This window comes from Trachinotus anak, unplaced genomic scaffold (genome assembly GCF_046630095.1).
Source record: "Trachinotus anak isolate AG129_WGS33_773 ecotype Australia unplaced genomic scaffold, CSIRO_AGI_Tana_v1 ptg000050c, whole genome shotgun sequence".
NCBI lineage: Eukaryota > Metazoa > Chordata > Actinopteri > Carangiformes > Carangidae > Trachinotus > Trachinotus anak.
The window spans coordinates 14,382-38,735 of record NW_027273901.1 but is presented as its reverse complement, the minus strand read 5'-3'; the positions used below and the strand labels follow the sequence as shown (position 1 = coordinate 38,735).

The 24,354-nt window shown below is 41.6% G+C and overlaps 1 protein-coding gene and 1 long non-coding RNA gene across 4 annotated transcripts; both read right to left on the bottom strand.

Moving 5' to 3' along the window:
- Positions 1-3,736: 3,736 nt before the first annotated feature.
- On the bottom strand, positions 3,737-8,665 carry LOC139615418 (uncharacterized). The gene is made up of 3 exons (XR_011687370.1): positions 8,128-8,665; positions 5,726-5,788; positions 3,737-4,400 (listed from the first exon to the last, which is right to left on the bottom strand). It is a non-coding gene; the product is annotated as an uncharacterized lncRNA (long non-coding RNA).
- Positions 8,666-8,728: 63 nt separating this feature from the next.
- On the bottom strand, positions 8,729-17,870 carry LOC139615416 (protein NLRC3-like). 3 transcript variants are annotated; one of them, XM_071473347.1, is made up of 4 exons: positions 16,717-17,870; positions 15,718-15,840; positions 13,643-15,269; positions 8,729-13,469 (listed from the first exon to the last, which is right to left on the bottom strand). In XM_071473347.1, exons 3-4 carry the CDS (start codon positions 13,926-13,928, stop codon positions 11,731-11,733), a joined length of 2,025 nt encoding a protein of 674 aa, XP_071329448.1. In that variant the 5' UTR covers positions 13,929-15,269; positions 15,718-15,840; positions 16,717-17,870; the 3' UTR covers positions 8,729-11,730. The 3 variants fall into 3 exon arrangements, with proteins under 3 accessions (XP_071329448.1, XP_071329446.1, XP_071329447.1); XM_071473345.1 differs by having other exon boundaries at positions 15,775-15,840; positions 16,717-17,868; XM_071473346.1 differs by lacking the exon at positions 16,717-17,870 and adding an exon at positions 16,202-16,692 and having other exon boundaries at positions 15,775-15,840.
- Between the last annotated feature and the right edge of the window lie 6,484 nt (positions 17,871-24,354).

The window sequence follows — 24,354 nt, the reverse complement described above, 5'->3', positions numbered from 1 at the left end:
AAGTTAGAGTTCGGAGATCGGTCATGATTTGATTTCACCGAATAAGGTTGACAATATCATACATATACCAAATACTTACTTACTTTGTAAAACATTTGGAACTAGTTTGTCATGCGGCTCAGTATATAAAACATCTACCTATATACTGATAATAACTGTAGTGTTTTTTTCTAATTCAGCTTTCACATCATTTTCAGGTCCGGTGTTTGGTTTGCTACCAGCAGTTCGCTGATAATATCAATACTTCTGCGATGTTGAGACACTTTCCTGCAAAGTGTGAAAGTGCCACTTCCTCAGGCAAGGCTGTAGCAATCAGCCATGGTATAGACCTACTTTTTCTTTTATTCAGTCACTCATTTTCAACTAGTTAAAAATAATAAAGTATTTATTGAAATCGGTGTTACGGGGGGGGGGGGGATTTCCAACAGCTCATACGGCTGCAAACATTGCTGCAGTTAAATCAGAACTCATGGAGGAATGGGGGATTAGGCCCAAGACAAGATGCAATGTTACAGATGCAGCTTCCAACATGAATGCATGTGCCAGCAGTTTACAGCTGAGGCACAGTATATGCACAGCCCATGCTTAAATTTAGTTGTCAAAAAAGTGACTGATTTCACACCAGGACTAGATGACATCAGGGGCAAGGAAAGGAGGATTGTTGCCCTTTTCAGAACAAGCACTGTGGCAAAGGAGCGGCTTGTCAACTTCCAGCAGCTAATGGACAAACCTGCTCATAAATTAGTAAAGGAGGTCGACACAAGGTGGAACAGCACATCCAACAAGATTTCAAGGTTATATGAACAGCGTGACCCAGTTGGTGCTGCACTGGTGTCACTGACCACAGACTTGACTGCTTTGACCTCAGCTGAGAACCACAGCATAACAGAGTGCCTTGGAGTGCTGTCTCCACTGAAAGAGGCAACCGTTGAACTTTCCACAGAAAAGACTGTATCTGGGTTAAAGGTGATTCCCCTCATCCGTATGTTGTTGGCAACAAGACAACAAGGAGTGACTGATAAAAAGGCAGCACAGCTCTGCACCCACCTCTTGAGGCTGATGTCTGAGAGGTTGGATCATTATGAGACAGCCAGTCAAATGACCGTAGCCATTCTCCTTGATCCCCATTTTAAATCAATGGGCTTCTGCAATCCACCCAATGCACAAAATCCAGTGAAAAGGCTGACAGCAGAATGTTCAGCTGAAGAAAGGGAAACTGCAGCACCTGACCCAACACCAGAGCCTGCAGAAACCTCTGCCGCTGCTGCAGACACCTCAGGTAACTCTAAATTCAACACTCTCATGTTATGTTGTACTGCACAACATAATGCTGTGTATGTTCTCACTATTTCAGGAACAGGCCTGTGGGATCTTCTAAATCACCACGTTCAACGCCAACATATAGAAGTTTTAGGTCAGGTTTACCCCCACTTGTACATGTTGGCCATGTGTACCCCTGCCTCCTCTGTGGCATGTGAACGGATTTTATCAAAGGCTGACAAAGTGGTCAACAAGAAAAGGCTCAGCCCCATCACTGCGGAGAAAATCTTGTTTTGAATAAAAAAATCAAACCACATAAGTTCCCATAAGCACCTTCAATTGCCACAATAAAATTCCCCTGACCTGTCCACAAGCACTCACATCGTCCATAATAAAATATTTCCTCGCTGTATAGTTAAAGCACCACAACTGACAATTACACATATATTCTCATGTCTCTAAGCACTGCATTGCTCCCAGTTTTAAACACTAAGCACCAGACGCCCTACCCAAGCATCAGTAATTCTACAGAGCACTTATTACATTGTTCTGCACATAGCCTCCAGAGGCTTTGCCTATCTGACCCACAGTACATTATTGGTCTGTACAGATCCACTACAACTATATACAAATGTGTGTGCATTTTTGAGCACCATAGGTCTTCAGGTGGCTCAATAGGTACAGCTCCTGACTTAGAAGGTGGATTCTCATGATTGTGACCTGGGTTCAAATCCACTCCACGGTCCTTTACTTCCCTTCTTCTTACCTCCTCAATCCACAATTTTTTTTTTATGAGTTCACAATGCAAATTGTGATCTTTATTTTTTAGTTATTTGAAGTATGCAGTGGAACAGATTTATTTATTTATATTGATTTATTGATTAATCCATTCATGTATTCATCTATCAATTCATTCAGTTATGCTTCAAGGCGATTCATGTGTTGGTCAGTTGCTGTGAAACGCACTTTTCCTCACTTTGACCAGCAGATGTCCTCAATAAGCAGTAATTGGAAAAGTAATTAACTATTTTTTGATATAACTATGTTGAAAGCTTTACTTTGCCATCACTGCTGCCTCTACCCTGCTTTAATACTGTAAGCCCCTCCTACAAGACAAACCAAAGTTAGTTTGAAATGTAATGGAAAATTTTGGTATAACTCATGTGTGCCTATTCAAAACTGTGTAACCAATGACAGTGTGGATAGTTCTAATGAAATTTTTGAACCTAACCTTTGTACATCCTTTATGGTTGTGTGAAAGACCTCTGTGTGAACTAATGAAGAACACATGTAGACAATATATGTGGATGTTGTGATAAGAGTGTTGTTCATACATTGCGTTGGGGGAGAGGCAAGCAGGTGAAGACTCAGCACAGAGACAATCCAGTGAGAGAGAGTATCGTATTCTGTCTTTTTCCCGTGAGAGAGAGTATCGTATTTTGTCTTTGTGGAATGTGTTTTTGGAACTATAAGACTGTGGCCCTGGGTAACATCTTCAGGCCACTCACTCACTGACTGTACTGCTGTTCGGTTGTGTTTGTGTGACTCCATTCATGAATGTTTATTAAACTCAAGAAAGACAGCTGACGCGTGAAGATCTTCTTTTTCAATTATTGAACAAGGTAAAACATTTTTGCCACCACAGAAATCATTCAAACATGTACAAATATGTGTCTACACATCACTCCCTTTACCCCAACACAGGCAAACCCCTACAGGCCTCATTCAGGCCTGTAAAAGAGCATATATTCCCATCTAAAAGGAACCACCCCTCTGTACTGCCCCACACATGGTACAATCCAGGTCCCCCTTGCTACAAAAGCCCTTGGACCACACCACATCCTGTTTGCCAGTTGGACCAGGAAACTCCATCTGAAGAAGGTAATGGATAAACACCAATCATTTTGAAACCTAAATCCTTTAAATAAATGGCTTTGAAACCTCTGAGGTCAAATCCTGATGGGCTGTTGCATCGGTGTTCAGAGGACTGTCAAACAAACATGAAGTCTGGACTGGCCCTATCAGTCTCTTTACTGGCTACTGTGGACTGCAGGACAAACTTCTCTCCTCAAGTTTCTCCACACAGATAAACTCGCTTTGGAGCTTCTTTTTTCCTGTTCTGTCCAGTTCCCTCGGCTCCAGATACAAACACACACACCTCCTCACCTAGGCTATATCACACACACACAGTTTTGTGGATGGGTGAAGGAGTGTGTCTGTGAGTGAGAGAGAGAGAGCGGGGGAGACAGACAGCCACAGGAGAGAAAGAGAGGAGCCAAATGCCAAAGAGAACTTCATGTCATGTCTTAAAACATCCTTGATGTTTGTGATATAGTCATTTACTACATCGCACGTGGAACAAGCTGCGATACATTGAGAATATTCGATACATGGCTCCCCCACAGAATGTAAAGGTGAATATTTATCCAGTAGCTACAGATGTGTTTGCTGAGGTTACACATGTCACAAACTGGCTCAGAGGTATGAAGAGATCCACAAATCACACTCCACTAAAAATTTACACAACAGCTGTTTGAGTTTTCTGAGCCAAAGAGACACTTTACACATTTCTCTTTCTCCACCTAAATCCTCTGAAGCCCACAAAGATTTGATATAAGGCTCCAACTGTGTTCATAGATCGTCAGATCTCAGATGGCTACCAGAGGTCACAGCACAGACTTTCTAATCAAACAGCCTGTTTTGATGTAATTACACATATATGACTGTATGGCTCCAAAACTGGGAGAGAAAGTGTGTGTTGAAAAAATTTGAAATAAGAATTAGACAGAGACGCACACAGAATTTCTTTGGGTATGTAGTTAAAGCCTGATACAGCCTGATAATGTACAACACAACTTTCTAGTGCCGTAGTGAAACCAGATCTAAACTATGAATCAGTTTCTACACCGAAGACCTCATCATCGGTTCCGCTGGACAAAGGGGTGAAGAAGTTCCCAGCTACAGGAGATATTTGTTGAATCCTGAATATAACACATGACTGGTGTGTGTTGAGCCCTTAAATCTGTCTGGAACACCAGGATACAGTGGTTTTTCTCTCACCCTCATCAGCTTTGTGTCGTCCTCAGACACATCCAGCTTTGCGTCTGTTGTGTTTGGGTCCAGTTTGACATCGGAGTCACCTGATTGGAGGAGAAGACAGACCAGACATCAGAAATCAGCATTTCCTGTTCCTCTCTTCATCAGATCTGAGTCAGAGAATGTGAGCAGGTCAGCGTCTCCTGTCATCACTTTCCTCTCAGATGCTCCTGCTTTTCTATTGGCTGTGTATCAACCTGAGTGGCATTTCCAAATATCTGCTCTTGAGTCAACTTGCCGTATAATATGGAAATGCTAGCTGTTTGCAGCTGCCTTTATTCAGAGAACTTCACCAGCTGCAGCCACATGTTGTTTTTGTATATCGGCTCTGATAAACAGCAGCTGTACTGTAGAAAGTCAAGTCTGGACACAAAGACTATGAGCTTTTCCTCATGGCAGCACTTCATTCGTTTTAGGTGTCAGTGTCTTGTTCTGGCCTCAGATGAACTGACACAAGGATTCAGTTGAGCTTATTACTACCCACGACAGCACAGCTGATATTGTTGTCACCTTGAGAGTCTTTGTGTGTGTGTGTGTGTGTGTGTGTGTGTGTGTGTGTGTGTAGTAGTAGTAGTAACTACTCAGTACTCATATCATAATGTAGTACTGATGCAGTAACAACTACTGAGTACTCATGGGTCTGAACGTCCTCATACTGACAGCTGCTGTGATGGTCTCTAGTTTAATGCTTGTGAATCTGAGACACTTTGGCTTTAAGTCTGCTTTCTCTGTCAACAACACAGACATTCCCTCTAACACACAGGCCACTGTTCAACTAGAATGACCCACTTGTGTTTGTATGACTCTACTAACCAACCCAGTTACAGGAAACATGGTCACAGTCTACTTCCTGAAATACAGTGTTGAATAATGACCACAAGTGTTTTTACAGAACATTATGATGTCACAGTGAAGTTGACGTTTGACCTTTTGGATGTAAGATGTCATCACTTCATTTTATATTTTATATTATTTAATTAGAGTTTCTCTCATAATTAGTATATGAATTTGTTATGGCCAAAAACTAAAAACAGCTTCTAATCAGTTTGTCCTTGAGTCCAAGTGAATGTTTGTGCCAGAAGTCATGAAATTCCCTCAAGGTGGTCTTGAGATACAACATTCAAGAGGCTAAAAACGTGTATTATGAGGTCACCGTGACCTTTGACCTTTGACCACCAAATTCTAATCAGTTCATCCTCGAGTCCTAATGAATGTTGATACCAAGGCGTTTCTGAGATATCACGTTCACAAGAACGGGAAGGACAGACAACCTGAAAACATCACGTCTCCGGCTCTGACTGTCGCTGGCGAGGAGGCGTAACCATCACAATCCTGTTGATTCTCATGATGTGTCAACAGCTTTTCTTACCTTTATTTGATGATGATGGATCCTCTGAGCACAGATCGTCTCCTGCAGCAGGCTGCACGTTCACTGAGAACATTTACAAAGCATGAAAATCAATCGATTAAAAGTCACGTGTTGTTTTTTGTTTAAACACAACTTTACAGACAACATGAAAAAATATCAGCTTCATTCTGACCACAGTTGCATCTCTGCTGACGGTCATGACTTTCTTCCACTTTTGGCTGAATGTGTTTTTCTGAATGCAGCTGCTGATCCTCCAGTTCTGCTCTCTGCCTCCATAAAGACCCAGCAGCTCTTTGACACATTTCATATTCATTTCAGACAGAAACCCATGATAAACACTGAGTCTCACATTTACTCAGTTGTAGTGAGTGAAATGATGAACACAAACATCTTTACATTAGAAAAGCACTGGGTATCTGAAATCAAATGTAATAAAGCTTTTTAAAGCCTCAACATTTTCCACCATGCCAGGAAAAACATCATCATTGATGAAGTACCTGGAGAAAGGAGTGAGTCATGGCAAGCCACAGAACCCGAAGTCAAACAACTGAAGCTGAACATGCACATCACAGAGGAAAGTGTAAAGAGTGAGCTGACAGGCCACGGTCCTCTGCTCTGAAGAGAGGGAGGAACTTAAAGGCAGCAGGATGTTCACTGATGACAATGTTACAGGCAGAGAGAGACACAAACCAAAGGAGCTGGAAAGCAGGTGATGAGGGACAGACTGCAGATCTGCATTATGATCAACTCATTGTTCACTGACCATGCTCTTCATGAGTAATTAGATTTGACCTCAGGCTTATATCGTCACGACGACAACCTCGGTTGTTTTTCTTTTGCTCAGTCTGCCCCTCCGTCCCCGTCTCCAGACGCTTCTCACTTCCCCCAGGCTCATGCTCCTCAGTCCTCAGTCCTTCAGCGTATAAAACCAGCTCAACTGAACTAAATGTAAGATGCTGGGCAGTAAGTTTTAAACCCATCATAACCTTAACATGGATATTCCTCCAAAACTGATGCAAACTGATGCAAAAATAACATATAAAATTATCTAAATATAATAATCAAAAGGTTTAATGCAATGAACTGTGTTCCACTGTTATTTATCACATGAAACAAAAACCTCCAAACATCTAAAACTAAATCTTAGATAACTCGTGTTTGTGGATTTTAATTCCAGTTTGCTTGAAATCTTTAACTTTAACAAGAGAAATCTGTAAAATGATAAAGCGACATGTAATACAGGATTATAACCCAGCAGCCCAGTGCACAGACATACTGACAGGACTGTCAAAACCACTTCAGTCTAAGACTGGACTCAGTCCAATCAGGAGTAGTGTTGCACGGTGCACTGATACTACACTGACGCAAAAAAACTGTACGATATCCCATTTTTTTAGTATCGGTACTTATTAAAATAAAGGATGCGCGTGCTGTATATGCCTGCAGCGCACTGCTTCCACTGTGTGACAGTATGTTTCTGTGTGACAGAAAACATAATCACCCCCAAACTCATGACCTCAGTTGTAGGCTAGAAGTGAAACAAGTAATCTGTGATAAGCAAACTTTTTTTTACTCACTAAGTTTTGACGAAGCAATTAGCCTACAACAATGAGTTAGTTTAGCCTAGGTTCTCCCACTGCGGTTAACGCGTTAACATGACACAAACACAATATTCTTTTTATAAATCACTAAATTCTGACGAAGCAATTAGCCTACGACAATGAGTTATTTTAGCCAATGGATGTATTATAAGACCTGGATATGGCGCCACCGCTCAGCCTTGCAGCCAATATTTCCCAGTGGCCACTCGTGGTATTGCAGCGGAAAATCCCCCTGCGGCCCAAAAAGCATTTTTCCCATAGACCGCAAAAGTAAAAAAGAGGCCTGTAAAACTTTTAACAGGACACCTCCAGCTGTGCACACAGCGCAATATCAATCTTTCTGTTCTACATTTTTAAGCCATGGGGTTTTAATCTTTGTAAAAGTTTTTCAAAGCCCAGAAAAAGCTCAGGAAAGTCTTTTTTCTCTGAGTGACGTCACCACTGTGTACGTGCACTCTATCCGCGGTCGTGCTGTGCCTCGGGAACGAGGATGGTTGCTAGGTTAATGCTAGCGCTGTCAAGATGAGAAAAAATTCGTATGAAAAGTAAATAAAATGGCACAAAGGCGAGTTTTCTTCTACCCACATCAAGGTTCAGATAGAGAAGATTCTTCAAGATTCAGAAGCTAGAGACATGACAAGGTACTAACAACACTGGCAGCATTTGTGGAGGAAACTGCAGGGAAATGCAGGGACCTCAACAAGAGGCTGCAGCTTATCACCTTTGTCAGGAGAGGAAAAAAAGGCCCCTCAGTCAATGAAAAGCAAAAAGACTGAGAACTGTCATCAATCGCTGCCTCACCTTCCCACAGGATCCGGTCCAGAAAAGCTAAGACTATCATCATAAAGAGCTGACAGCACCAAGGGAAGAGTGGATGGAGGAGGCTGCTCAAATTCCAGCCGCTGGTGGGGGTCTGCCCTGAGAAGAGGTGGAGAGCAAAGTGTCTGCACATGGAGGTCAGATCAAGAGGTTTCCCAGTACAGTTCCTCTGGAGAGCTTTGAAGATGGTGGGTATCAGAGGACGACAGCAGAGGAAGATCTGTAGCACAGTGGAAGAGTTGGAGGAAGAGTCACAATGGCTGTGTCTACATGGGAGAGGAGCAATGGTCAAACCACCAAGCTCAGGTCGGGCCTGATCAACCCGGCTGCTGCACCCTTCAGAGGAGGTTGTGACAAGTGCCGAAACTTCCAGTGATGAAGAGAGTCACCTGATGATGAGCCAGGTAGCAGCAGCACCATCTAACTGTCGGTAAAAGGCAACGTATATAAGATCTTACAGAGGAAAGAAGAAGCTGAAATTGGTACTATTAAGAGAAAATGGGAAAAAGAATTGGGAACAAAAAATACAGATGATTCATGAACTTTCTTGTGAAATAAATGAGATATTTCCTGACATGTCCTGTTTTATTTTTATGCCTTCATTAAATAGGACAGTGTAGAGAGACAGGAAACATGGAGAGAAGAGGAATGACATCAAAGAGTCCTGACGGCCTGGAGTTGAACCAAGGACTGGTACCCATGTGTAACACACCCTAACCCCTCGGCTATCGAGTCGCCTCATGTCCTGACATTTCTAAATATAAAGATGAAGCTCTCAGTGCTGGAGGACGTGTGGTGAAAGTAAAGTCTTTTATTCCTGCAAGTCACTGAATCCAGTCTGGTTGGAAGTCTTTCAGTTTCCAGAAGAGGTTTTTCCAACTGTTGTGTTGAACTTCAGAGCAGGTGATACTGGGAAAAAGCCCAATTTATTTATAATCCAGAGAATCTTCCTGTAGAAGTGGTGCCTTCAGGTTTCTAGAGATCTGATTGGTTGAGAGGCTGCTTGTCTTTAAATTTTGATGTGATGTTTTAAACCTAACCTGGTCCAGAGCTGGTTACCATGGTGACACCATGGTACCCTGCATAAAAGTGAGACTAACCCACTGATCAGGGTTATTGATACAGGATCAGTTAATACTGATTACATTCCACTCACTCTGTAACTGTTGTGGTTGTGTTTGTCTCTACAGGGTCGACAACAGGGTGATTAAAGCTTCCAGAGACAAAACCTGTGAGTACTGAAACTCTGTCTCCTGTTCGTCATCTGTCATCAATAATTTTATCACCAACATATTTATAAACTGATTTTTACAAACATTTGGTTGAAGCTCTGGAAAACGTGTTTGATTTCTTAAAGAGCTACAGGCTGTGTTTGCTTTGAGGGACTCTGGGTCCTCAGAGTCTGAACAGGTCCTGGATTTGAAGGTTTATGAATGTTGGAGCTGACAGCAGCATGAACCACATGGTGGAGCTGGAGATGGAGGAAGAGCAGCACACACAGCTACATGATCAGAATATTTTCATGTACTGCAACACTACAGTACTTCAGAGAAGACGACAGCACTGATGATTGAACTGTGATCATATTTAACTCTGTAGTAACAGGATGAAGAACCACTGTGTTCTGGTTAAGGCTTAGTCCTTGCATTTATTGTTTGATTTGCATATGCATATATAGAAAGGATTTAATTGCCTCTTCATATTTTATATAGTGCATCTGGAAAGTATTCACAGCGCTTCACTTTTTCCACATTTTGTTATGTTACAGGCTAATTCCAAAATGGATTAAATTCACTTTTTACCTCAAAATTCTACACACAATACCCCATAATGACAAAGTAAAAAAAGTTTGCTTGAAACTTTTGCAAATTTATTACAAATAAAAAACAAAAATATAACATGTACATAAGTATTCACAGCCTTTGCTCAATACTTTGTTGAAGCACCTTTGGCAGCAATTACAGCCTCAAGTCTTTTTGAGTATGATGCTACAAGCTTGGCACACCTATTTTTGGGCAGTTTCTCCCATTCTTCTTTGCAGAACCTCTCAAGCTCCATCAGGTTGGATGGGGAGCATTGATGCACAGCCATTTTCAGAGATGTTCAATCGGACTCAAGGACATTCACAGAGTTGTCCTGAAGCCACTCCTTTGTTATCTTGGCTGTGTGCTTAGGGTCAGTGTCCTGTTGGTAGATGAACCTTCGCCACAGTCTGAGGTCCAGAGCACTCTGGAGCAGGTTATCATCAAGGATGTCTCTGTACATTGCTGCATTCATCTTTCCCTCGACCCTGACTGAGTCTCCCAGTTCCTGATGCTGAAAAACATCCCACAGCATGATGCTGCCACCACCATGCTTCACTGAAGGGATGGTATTGGCCAGGTGATGAGCGGTGCCTGGTTTCCTCCAGACATGACGCTTGGCATTCAGGCCAAAGAGTTCAATCTTTGTTCCATCAGACCAGAGAATTTTGTTTCTCATGGTCTGAGAGTCCTTCAGGTGCCTTTTGGCAAACTCCAGGCGGGCTGTCATGTGCCTTTTACTGAGGAGTGGCTTCTGTCTGGCCACTCTACCATACAGGCCTGATTGGTGGAGTGCTGCAGAAATGGTTGTCCTTCTGGAAGGTTCTCCTCTCTCCACAGAGCAACACTGGAGCACTGTCAGAGTGACCATCAGGTTCTTGGTCAGCTCCCTGACTAAAGCCCTTCTGCCCTGATCGCTCAGATTGGCCAGGCAGCCAGCTCTAGGAAGAGTCCTGGTGGTTCCAAACTTCTTCCATTTACAGATGATGGAGGCCACTGTGTTCATTGAGACCTTCAATGCTGCAGAAATATTTCTGTACCCTTTCCCAGATCTGTGCCTCTATACAATCCTGTCTTGGAGGTCTACAGACAGTTCCTTGGACTTCATGGCCTTGGTTTGTGCTCTGACATGCACTGTCAACTATGGGACCTTATATAGACAGGTGTGTGCCTTTCCAAATCATGTCCAGTCAACTGAATTTACCACAGGTGGATTCCGATCAAGCACCTGAGCTCACTTTTGAGTGTCACGGCAAAGGCTGTGAATACTTATGTACATGTTTTGTTTGTTTGTTTTTTTCTTAATATATTTGCAAAAATTTCAAGCAAACTTTTTTCACTTTGTCATTACAGGGTATTGTGTGTAGCATTTTGAGGTAGAAAATTAATTTAATCCATTTTGGAATAAGGCATACACAACAAAATGTGGAAAAAGTGAAGCACTGCGAAAACTTTCTGGATGCACTGTACCTTTCCAGTGTTGTTGATGGTTAATGATATTGTTAAAATTGATTATTTTTAAAGCTGCAATAAAAGTATTTAGGAATCTCTTGGTCTAAGTTTGTTGATGGTTTTATGCTATGAAGTGGTATGGTATGGTATATCTGGTATAAATTTTGACAATAGTAACAACATCATTCACCAAACTGTACTGTCAAAGTCATCACAAGGTGTATGGTAAATGTAGAAAAACCCAGGCAATACTTCTGTAGTTCATAGAAAATGCTCTCAGTACACTTTAATCACAGTAGGTTTATTTAAGATTCCATAAACAAAACTACAATCACAAATTAGAAAAGCAGTTGTCCAACTCATCCAGAACCTCCTCTGACAGCTGCAGCATGTAGGCCAGAGCTGAGCAGTGGATCTCAGAGAGTCTCTGCTCTGATCTGGTCTCTGACTTCAGGAACTCTTGGATCTCCTGATGAACTGAGTGGTCCTTCATCTCCATCAGACAGTGGAAGATGTTGATGCTTCTGTCAGGAGAGATTTTACCACTATTCATCTTCTTCAGGTTGTTGATGGCTCTCTGGATGGTTTCTGGACTGTTTTCTCTCTGACCCAGCAGACCTCCTAGGAGTCTATGGCTGGACTCCAGAGAGAGTCCGTGAAGGAAGCGAACAAACAGGTCCAGGTGACCATTTTTACTTCTGAGAGATTTCTCCATGGCTGCTCTTAGGAAGACATACAAGGTTGAATCAACATTTTTTACCTTCAGGAAGTTCTTCAGGACCTTTCTCTTCCTGTTGGTGTAACAGTGGAACATGTAGACTGCAGCCAGAAACTCCTGAATGCTCAGATGAACAAAGCAGTAGACTGTTTTCTGGAAGATCACACTCTCTCTTTTGAAGATCTCAGTAAAGAGTCCTGAGTACACCGAGGCCTCTGTGACATCCAGACCACACTGCTCCAGGTCTTCTTGGTAGAACATGATGTTTCCTTTCTGTAGATGTTCAAACGCCAGCCTCCCCAGCTTCAGAAGAACTTCCCTGTCAGCCTCCATCAGCTCCTGTGGACTCATCTCATGTCCCTCATCATACTTGAGCTTCTTCCTCTTTGTCTGAACCAGCAGGAAGTGTGAGAACAGGTCAGTCAGGGTCTGGGGCAGCTCTCCTCTCTGCTCTGTAGTCAACATGTGCTCCAGAACTGTAGCAGTGATCCAGCAGAAGACTGGGACTTGACACATGATGTGGAGGCTCCTGGACTTCTTGATGTGTGAGATGATTCTGCTGGACAGCTCTTCATCACTGGATCTCCTCCTGAAGTACTCCTCCTTCTGGGCGTCAGTGAAGCCTCGTACTTCTGTTACCCTGTCAACACATGTAGGAGGGATCTGATTGGCTGCTGCAGGTCTAGAAGTGATCCAGACCAGAGCCGAGGGAAGCAGATTCCCCTGGATGAGGTTTGTCAGCAGCAGGTTGACTGATGACGTCTGTCTGACATCAGACACAACCTCCCTGTTGGTGAAATCCAGTGAAAGTCTGCTTTCATCCAGGCCGTCCAAGATGAACACAACTTTACAGACAGCCAGCTGCTCTGCTGTGACCTTCTGTAATGTTGGATGGAAAACATGGAGCAGCCTGAGAAGACTGTACTGCTGCTCTCTGATCAGGTTCAGCTCCCTGAACGAAAGCAGAACCAGCAGACTGACATCTTGGTTCTCCAAGCCCTCTGCCCAGTCCAGACTGAACTTCTGCACTGAGAAGGTTTTTCCAATGCCAGCGACGCCGTTGGTCAGAACCACTCTGATGGGTCTCTGTTGGTCAGGTAAGGCTTTAAAGATGTCCTGACACTTGATTGGAGTGTCATGGAGGGTCTTCATCTTGGAAGCTGTCTCCAGCTGCCTCACCTCATGTTGGGTATTAACCTCGTCACTCTGTCCCTCTGTGATGTAGAGCTCAGTGTAGATCCTGTTGAGGAGGGTTCCACTTCCTGTTCCATCACTTCCTTCAGTCACACGTTCACATCTGCTCCTCAGACTGATCTTATGTTGATCTAAAACCTCCTGCAGACCACTATCTGCTGAAAGAGAAGAGACAATGTCAGACTGAAGACAGAGAATCTGAGAATCTGCTGATTATTTTCATCAGCTACAGAAAAACTTAAGAGCAGCAAAGAAAAGCTTTTTCATATTGTGGTATTTATAATCATCTGAAATGATTATCTGATATCAGCAGACACATGCTCAGTCTCACTTTGTACAGTACTGCTCTGACTGGCTGTCTGCGGTCCAGGTCTGGTTCTGAGTCTTTTTCCACACTGGGGACAGGAGGGGTCTCCTGAAGACCCAGACTGGTCCCAGTATGAGGTGAAGCACTGTCTGCAGAACCAGTGTCCACAGCTGGTAGAGACTGGATCCTTCAGGACGTCCTGACACAGAGCACAGCAGGACAGCTGCTCCTCCACAGAGACACCGCTCCTCTTCCTCCCTCTGTGAAGACATTTCTTCATCACTAACATATCACAGTCACAGGTCCACATCTCTGTTCCAATTGGATGCACACCTCAAGAGGGTGTGCCTTAAGTGAAGAAACTGTTGAAGTTCAGAGAGATCTACAGGAGAGAACCAGTCTAAATATAAATCAGGCCTTACAGTTGACTCTGAGGCTGCTGAACTGGACAGTACATGAGTCAGTTGTCGGGAGGAGATGGTGATTTTTTTCTCTAATAGTTACAATTTTACTTGTAAAGAAGCTCATGATGTCATTACTGCTGGTAGTTAAAGGAACAGACGGCTCAATAGAGCTATGACTGTCAGCCTGGCTACAGTGTCAGTCCAGACCTGAAACATGGGCAAAAATGTAATATTTCAAATGACTCCCTTTCCTCTGTTACCTGCACAGCACAGCACACACAACTTAATGTTGTCCATGCCAACAGGTTTTCTACTTTGTAGATATCATGCCACCAAACAAAGAGACATCAGGAGCTTTTTCACCACCCAGAGTGTCAGTAACAGGTAGTAAACTAACCAGCCAACAGCCACACTGACTGAAAATGAAACATCACCATATCCAGATAGCAAATGACATCTGGTCCAGTTGTGGCCCACACTTCAGTCAGTCACTCTCTAGGACATCTGACCCAGATGTGGGCCATACCATTTGTGAGAGGTGGCCCACATCTGGTCCTGTTGTGGCTGCTGGGAATGTCATATTTTAGATTCATGAGGTTGGTAGAATTTATTTTCACATTTCATCAGCATGTAAGCTATTCTACAAACAACAGATATACTGTAAACCTAATTACAGTGTATCTCAGTGATAAACACAGTACAACTGTATGATATATTATAGTATTTTATTGCAAAGTTAAACTTAACAGTAAATTACCAGCAGCTGTGGTTTCCAGAGTTCCTTTATAAAAAATACAGTACAACACATAAAGCAATACAGTTGGTTGGCACAGATTTTACAGTCAACAAATGCTTATTGTAAACTACAAAGGAAATAAATAAGCCCACTGTAAACAAAGATGCACACAATCGTTGATAAACTTTAAGAAACTGTTTTTACATTTCCACATTCTCTGTGAAAAACAGACTGAACTGATCCAATAACTTGTCCAGTATACTCACAAAGCAGTGTTGAGATCATGAAAAAACAGTGCAAGTCAATAAATATGAAGGGTAATCCATAATGTTATGAATAAACATTATGAAAAAACTTGCCACTTGCCCTGGTTGATCAGTCCAGACTTGACTGAAGGGGTCGCGTTCAAAATGGGACAATCTCACACAGCCACAATGTTAAAAAAAAACTGGCACTAGAGAACTCATATGTTGTCCATCAAGGTGTTCACTGTGGACTGTCGTTATCCTCTCTGCAGGCAGGAAACAGAAACAAAGCTAAAGTGAGACTGATGCAGAGGCTGAGCATGATGCCAACACAGAGCCTTGTGTTGTTAATCTGATCTCCAATTAACTAAACACAGAAGAAACCAGCACTATGGGATATAGTTTTGCAGGTCACTGTTATAATAGATAATAGTACCAGGGTGAAAGAAACAGACATGTTTCAGCGTTTGTTTCTTCTCTGTCGACTTGTAGCCTAAACACACAGATGCCTCCACTAGAGCAATCACAGAATCATTACATTTGCTGCAGCACTGACCAGTTACCAAGAGATCTGCAATTTATCACCTATGAAATACTTATCAATATATAACCAAATACCAAAACACAGACAAATGCTGATGATGGCTTCAGGCTGAAACTCATCTGTTTCTACCTGTGGCCTTTATACTATTAGTTACAAGTGATCTGCAAAACCTTGTTCCAGGGTCCTGGTTTCCTCTATGTATGAAGCTGTTGGTTTGGACTGTGCACCTGAGGAAGATCGGTTGAGTGAAGTTTCAGTTGTGCTTGCATCTATCTGTCATTTGCTATCTCCTCCTGTACATTTAGAAGAAAACAGAAAATAGTAGAACAAGCACACTTTTAGTTTACAGTCTTTAGCACATTAAAACCTGACAATACTGGATCAGTCAATACATGTCAAACTCAGGGTTTGATACAGGTCTGGCTAATATACCGTGAGTTTCAATGATTATATATTAATAATTTTGTGTTGCAAGTGCAATTTGTATTCATAAAGTTAAATATACAGAAGAGAGTTACTGTTCATCTACTTAACAATTAACTGTGGGAAAAGTACATCACAAATAAAGCACAAATTCTTACAGGGCTCATCAATGATTCACAGAAATGTGAAAGCACCACCGCTCCCTCACTCTAGATTGCCCCACTCACTCACCTGTTGAACATTAGCCGTTAGCCTGCACACTGCTGCTAAAACAGTAGTGGCGCCAAACATTATGAGGACCTTTTTTCTACACAACTGCACAACACAAGTATATTAAGTCTGTCTTTCATACCCCACCACAGACAGCTCCGGGGCTGACCGCTGTCAGTCAAACACATCCCAACTCCTGACAAGCTCCCTCTGTGTCCGACTAAGCGCCACTCTTACCTCCCTTCACCCCCAGGAGTAATTGTCATTTCAGATGGACTTAAAAGACCCACACGCCACAAAACTCTGAAATAATGGGGCTTTCGGGTGAGGCCGCTAAACTATAACTCCGCAGTTAAGAAGCTACTCCCCTGTCTTCCTACTAGTTAGCATTATGTATTAGCTAGCTAACGTTAGCTACCCTGTCCTCACATATTGCCCATATTTCTACAGTAATGTAAACTAACACCATCAATGTCACTTTCTAACCACATACTGACATGTCAACTTCACAGACTGCATTAGAGAAACATACTTACTCAGATAATTATTCAGTTGTCACCCCTTTCTTCATTCCACTTTCGCGCCACTCTTGTTTCCCTTCTTCCAAGTTCATGGAGTGAGCTTCAGAGCATGCGCAGTGTGCGTTTTATTTTAACGCCACGGTCTCGGACGTTCTTAACCCCTCTACTGAGGACAATAAAAATACGATAATTTTCCACATTCACTGAGTTAATTTTTGGTAACAATCATAAGTCTTCATCATACCTGCTAAATACTTATTCATTTTCAGGATTGTAACCCTTTAAATCCCACTTTGTTTGCATAATGCTGCTGTTTTTATGTATTATTTTCCATATACTAAATACTAAAGGGAGAAATATAACATGAGAACCACTGGCTCTCAGCTTATATGGACATACAATCACATATAGGCAAACACAAACTCTATTGACTTTGAATGTCATTTATTCCAATGGCCTACAGGTGCTCAATAATAAAGCAGCAATGCCCCTCCTGAAAACCATGAAAATGACTCTATTTGCTCCATCAGCCAAATATGACTTCATTCTGTCAAGGACAGAAAAAAAAAAATACACTTCTGGAGGCAGGACTTGAGACTGAAAAACTAATAATGCAGTCACCACTGTAGTAATGTCAGAGAGACAATGAAATCAAACATTTTATTGGCTTTAATGGGGGGAAAAAAACATGTTTATCCTTAAGGTGTAACTATTTTGTGTACATAATGTATTATATAAAATGGGATTTGATGAGGTTGGAAAAAAAAACCCTTGGCAAAATGTATTAACACATCCTAAATGATCGATGCATTAAGGTGAATGTACCGTTCTGACTGTGCCATTCACTGAGCACAGTGATGTTAAAATAATAAATACTATTTATGCCCATGGGGAAATTCAAAATTCAAAAATGTTGTATCAAATGAAGTAGCTTTTGTGGCTGTAATGAGTCTTCAGTTTATGTTCTACCTGTTAAAGAGGACTCGGTTTAAAAAACGAACTAGGTATGTGTATTTATTTCATTCAACAACTCACAAATTTCACTTAAGTGTCAAATTAGACCCATATTTAGGAGGACTTTACATTAAATTACAGTATATATTAATAGGTCTATACATTTGACCTTAAAATTAACATTATTTAACTGAACAATATATAGTTATAAAACTATATATATAATTACCAGAACTGAGTTGTCTGTGCCACAGTTGGCCCAGATTAGGACTGGAAATGAATGCTATCTGGGAGCCTTTCCACTGTGGAGTTGCTGAGTTTATTTAAAACTGATCTTGGATTGATGGTTGAAAAGCAACTAAAAAGCAACATGAAACGTCTTAATGCACAAAATAAACGTGTAATCACTATGTAACACAGTTATTATTACACTGGAAAGATTTTCATGGAGATTAGTCCAAAATCCACATTTCTAATTTAAAGGGGGGTAGAGATGTGTTTTACCAGGGCTGATGTAAATAAACCCTACATCACAATACTGCCACCTAGGGACCACTCCTGACTCAGTATCTTCCAGGAAATAGATGTGTTTTTATTAGTGTGTTATTTTATTATTAAGATTTGACATTATAATCTCATTCCTTTATTAGTAGCATTAGAAACTGTTTAATTAATGTACTGTTTTTGTTTATTATCATTATAGACCTTGTGCGTTTCATTCCCCTTCTTCCAGTAATAGTAATGTAGTTCCATGAGGATATCAACCTGTTGAATGTAAATTGTCCATGGTGGAAGGAGGACACACAATATTTGCCCATAAAACTAAATGTAATAATTCAAAGTTTATTAAAAAATGATTCTCCTCTATGCTTGACACTAAGAAAAAGAGGGAAAAGTCTAATGGGAGGTGGCAACCAACAAGGCCCCCCCACGACACACACCCAGAGGGTGAAAGAGCTGGATCCCCTGGTGCACGCTCTTACTCTTGTTTCCTGTTGCTTACTCTCTCACGCTTTCTCACTCGCGCTCCTATGTTCTTACTTTAATCTTGACCTTGTGTCTTTTCACTTTGTGTTCTTTGTTCTCCTCACTACTGACTTTCAGAGAAAGTTTTCCTTTATATGTCATTTTTGTTTTATTGCTTTGACAAACCAAAACCAACTGATTTTGAATCACACAAATAAATGTGCCTTAGAACATTTTTGTAGTTTTTCTCTCAATTAAAAGATTGATTTTTGTTTAGAAGATTTTTGAAGGTTGTTGCATCACTCGGCCAACACTAACTCCTTCTAAAGTTATCTAACAAAAGTTAAACAACTGAAAAAGTTTATTCTGTCATCAACTGGCTACATGCCAGCCCAGGAGTGACTGACAAGTCCTCAAGACCCCAAGAAGGAAAGTCTGCTGGCAGACTTCACCAAAGCTGAAACCACTGAGACACAGGAAAAACCTGTCACCTTGGTAACAGACAACACCAAGAGTCTGTTGTCAAAGATCACCGACTGCAACATCAGCTGCTTTGGGTCCCGTCTCCTCCTGGGTTAGACTGGGTTGATGATGAAATAAACCTTTAGCTTACAGTTTTAGTGGTAAATATTTAGGTAACCGCTGACAATAAGTCTGCTCCACATAGCCTAACTTCATCCTCTGTCCCCATCACCCAGCTCCTCCTGTTACTAAGCTAAGAGATGCAGTGACCATCTGTTACAGCGACATCTTCATGGTCATCACTGATTACATTTCATCTGTGTTAGCGATTAGTTAATAAACATCTTTAATTTGACCCAGCCGTTGTCCTGTCTGTTCCTTTGAAGTAGACATTGGAGATCAATGAAGTCACTGCTTCTGATATCAGACTGATTAATTGATTTATAAATTAATGAATCTCTTAGTTTCTCCACAATCGGGGGATGGTGCCCTTCAACGATTCACATTATAAATTAAAAGTAGTATTCACACCACAGTGCTTTGATAAGATACTATTCACTCAATATTCAAAATGACAGGACTCCAAGTGTAAGCCTATGTTTGTGTGTATCTTATTCATCAGTTCATCATTTCATTACACATATAAGAAACTCAGAAATCCAGTAAAGAAGCAGCAGGTTGAGGGAGAAGCAGCTGGACCTTCAGGCTTTCACTTTTTAAAATGATGAAACGATTAAACATGTGCTTTTATGGATTAATTGTAAATTAATAACTTACATGCAAAGTAACCATAGTGAACCTATTCCGATGTCACTTTGTAAGTTATCATAACACAGGATAATTTCATATAGTTTTAGTCTCTGATCTGAATAGTTTTATTTAAATGTAAATACATTTCTTAATGTAAATACTGATCCTATATGTTAATAAACCAGTTGGTTGACAGCATTAAAAAGTCCTCTTTGTTTTGGAGGGAGGTGGGGTTGTTGAGTATCTACCAGTGTTGAGACCAAACCTACCCCCTTGTATTGCTCTCTTCTTCTGTGGCTGCTTCTCTGCTCCACCACAGCCCTTTAATCACTGACATCTGTAAATCTGTCTCGTTCATCAGCTCCAGTAAAAATATGCACAAGAAAAAATTTTGTTCTTTGATAGGACCATTTCGCCCAAAACAAACTCCTCAGCAGTCAGTATTAATACACTGAGATGTCAGGAGAACCAGGAAGAAGACGTTTTCTGCAACACCACGGCAGCTGTGACAGGAAGTGATGTCATCAGCAGGAGCTTGACACACTAAAGACTGTTACAGAGACAGTTTGGAGGTTCACAGGGTTGTAGCAGGTCTCTTACTGTGAGTCTGAGGGTCCAGGTTCAAGACTGTAGTCTGGAGGATCAAGGTCTTTGGACTGGTCAGATCCTGGAGACTCTGCTGTGCCCTCATCTTCCTCCACACAATCACTCATCCTCAGGACTTCAGTCAGTCTGAGAGGGAAACCAGTAACACTGACTGTGAGATAGCACGCACACACACACACACACACACACACACACACACACACACACACACACACACATACATTATTCAGCTTATGTCAGTCAGAGTCAAACTGTTGATTGTGACCAGTGGTGTAGTGTACTTTTTTTAGTGGGTATACTGTGTATTATAATATATAATAAGGTGTATTGTTTCTTATTTCCATTATACTCTTTTTTTTTTTTTACTGTTTGTATTCATTACATCTTTATTTCTTTTGAGCACATTTGTATTGTATGTATATGTGTACGTTTTTCCATAAAGACTGAAAAACATCTATGGAACATGGATTGGTCCAAAACGTCTAATTTGACGTACGCGTTAATGCGTAAAATTTGTCCATCTTGGGAAAATACCATCTTAACACGCACATTTTTCAACGTCAAAAGGGGTTTAATTGATTTCAATGTAAACTATTTAAGATGTTTTCTCATGACTAGTGAGAGTGTCACTGCAGCCAAACTGTGGTGTGAATTATATTTACATTGTAACTATGATTTAAAAAAACTGAGTTGTACATTTGTGCATTCATGAACAGACTGTGGATCAGGAAGATTCCCTCTTAAACACCACATCTGTGTTTGGAAAGAAAATGTGACTGGATGAAAACACACGTGGTCTGTTCACCTTCTGGACAGGACTGAGAACCTGTAGAGGCTGTAGAGACAGAGCAGGTGAGCGGGGCGGAGCTGAAGCAGAGCGAGGAGCACATCTGAACCACTGACATATAGGTACTTTATACCAACTTCAACAGATCACTTAAACCTGCTCCCAAAGTTGCATATATCCTAAGCTGCACCCTTGTCCAGATAGTATTTGGCATATCCAGTGATATTTGGTAAATGTTCAAATCCCATATTTCACCATCCGTTGTGACTTTATGAATTAAAGCAGCTGCCATTGGTCAAAGTTTCACTGTCACTATGATTCCTTCCTTTCCCATGTCCTGAATGCAGTGATAACCTGGTGTTTTTCTGTTTTCCCTCAGTAACTGTCCCTGTAATTAGCCACACATATTTTGGTCTTTGGAGAACATGTACATTACACATACGTATTCCTTGTTATTTAAATCTAAAATTTAGGCTATAATATTGTCTTGTTGTGGTGAATAAATAGCATGAGTTAGATCATAGGAATAATTTTATTCTAAACACTTAATGCTACAGTTTTTGGCTGATTAGCATAAATAATGAATAGTGAATTCTGAGCTGTTTTTTTTCCAGCAGAGAGCACTGAGGTAAGAAAGAGGAGTGATGGAGCAGAGCACACACAGCCTTGTGGCCATGGAGCAGTTTCGCTCAACTCTGCTCACGCCTTCATGGAGTTTGATTTTAAACTAGAAAAGTTTGCTAAAACTTTAATGAATTAGGAGGAGACTATTCATCATTTTCTACAACCCACATCATTGAACCCTGATGTCTGCAAGAGTCCACTCTCCTGCTCTGCGCCTGGGTTCAATATATGGTTGGTGTCTGCATTGATCCCCTTTAGCAGTGCAGGTGTGAAGCTGTCTCCCTTTAATTAATGTGACTGAATAGTTTGCTATGCTCAGCGTGTCTTGTCAGCTGGGAGAAAAAATATTGGTATGTGTTCATGAAGCAGTGGTTCTCTGCCTTTTTCTGAATTGTCAGAGGCCAAACACACAGCAAATAGAGCAAAGTACAGTACCCTATATTTTCAGTATTTGAACAAACCATTAACCAGGAGAGGTTTAATAAATAACTGGCATCATAAACGCTCAGACACAATGTCTATCAACTGTGAGCAGCTGAATCACAAGTTAAGTTAACTCCTCCGTTATCAAAGCCAGCCAGGGCCCACATGACAGTGCAGCAGATAAGCTTCTATATGGAAGGTTTAGTGCAGGGGTCGAGAATTAAGTTCCCCCAACAGGGACCGGCTGCAGCCTCTCCCATCTCCCCCACAATAAGTTTGGCTTCGGGTAAGTTTTTTTCTAACCCATCACATGTTGGGCCAGAACATAATCAAAGGCTAATTTTAAGAAACGGATTTATAAAAATACATCTTAAATTTACTTTATTGTGTGGCCACAATCACATATACACGTTTGACTGATTCATTGAACTGTTGTTATTTTTTCATATCACATCTTATGTCTGCTATTTCAGAGGTCTATCAAGCAAGCGGCAGAACCTTTATAACGTCCTGTCAGAACTTTTCATAATAAAAGCTACAAGCTTGCATAAACTATAGACTTGCAGCATAGACTGTATCAAGACTTGCAGAAATAACGAACACTATTGGGCTTTTATTTTGAAGACAAAATCGCTAAAGAGGAAGTGATTCTGTGGGTAACTGTTTCTGCTATGACGGAGATGTATTGTTGAACCAGGCGCTGTGTGCGGAGCTGTATGAGGAGATTCTCTGTTTCGACAGACTTTCAGTTTGGTATTGTAAGATTTAAAAAAATCTGATTATCAAAATAATCCCCCCAGTTGCAGTTGCTTTCTATAAACCATGAAGTTTATTTTCAGATGTGGAGACATTTCAAACTTGACCCCTGTGACAGGGCAGAGGATGACCAAATCTCAGGTTGTCACTTTTTTTTCTCCACTTTTTACAGCCATAAAGCCCAAGCGTCAGTCCTGGGTCCGTTATCCTTTTCCATGTATGTGCTGCCTTCAGGTCAGATCGTTAGTGTGGTATAGTAGGATAATTATTGTTTGTGCCTCACAGAGTAACAGTTGCAGTTACAGGTCGTTTATATGTAATTCACCCTTTTTGAGGCTGTAGTACCTGAGCGCCCTGTAGGGGGCGTATGTGGATTAGCAGAGGTCAAGGTTGGTGTTGAATGTAGAAGAAGTATAACCGGAAGGGAGTCCATGTTGATGGTGTTTCCCGCCATGCTGTTGATGGTCCAGTAAAGAACCCGCTAAACTACATTCCTGCTGTGTGGACATTCATTATGTTTTTATGAAGATGCAACATCTTTTTGGCGACGAGGTGTTTTTTGGGGGAAGGAAGCCGTCGTTCGGACGTTAAAAGAAGAAAAGAGGGAGAAACGCCAGCCGGGAAGAGGAGAAAATAAAGCCGAAGGTAAAGATGGCTACACGCTAGGCACGCTAGTAGCGTTTGACCCCAACAATCAGACGTGGGATGAGTATACTGAAATACTCGAGCAGTTTTTCGCGGCCAATGGAATTAACGAGGCGGAAAAACAAAGAGCTATACTGATAAGTGTAGTCGGAGCAGCAACCTACAGCCTGATGCGTAACTTGCTCAGCCCGGCCAAGCCCAAAGACAAAACCTTCCAAGAGCTGGTACTCCTGATGAAAAATCACTTTGATCCAAAACCCAGTGAAATTGAAATTTGACTCCCGCACCCGCAAGCCCAATGAAACAGTCATGGAATACGTGGCGGAGCTGCGTCGTGTGGCTCAGGATTGTATCTATGGCAACACGTTGCAGCAGATGTTGAGAGACAGGAACGTCTGCGGAATGAACGATGAGAGAATCCAGAGGCGTCTCCTGTCAGAAGTGGAGCTCACTTTTGACAAGGCTCTGTCAATCGCCGTGTCACTGGAGACTGCAAATAAAAATGCCCAAGATCTGCAGACCTCAGGCGTGACAGCAAAATGCTTCAGCATAACCAAAGGGCAGCGTGAGACTCGCACCTTTAAGGGAGAAAACAGGGAGTGTTATCGATGCAACAGAACCAGGCACACAGCAGTGAACTGTAGGTACAAACAAGAAAAATGTCATGCTTGTGGTAAAGT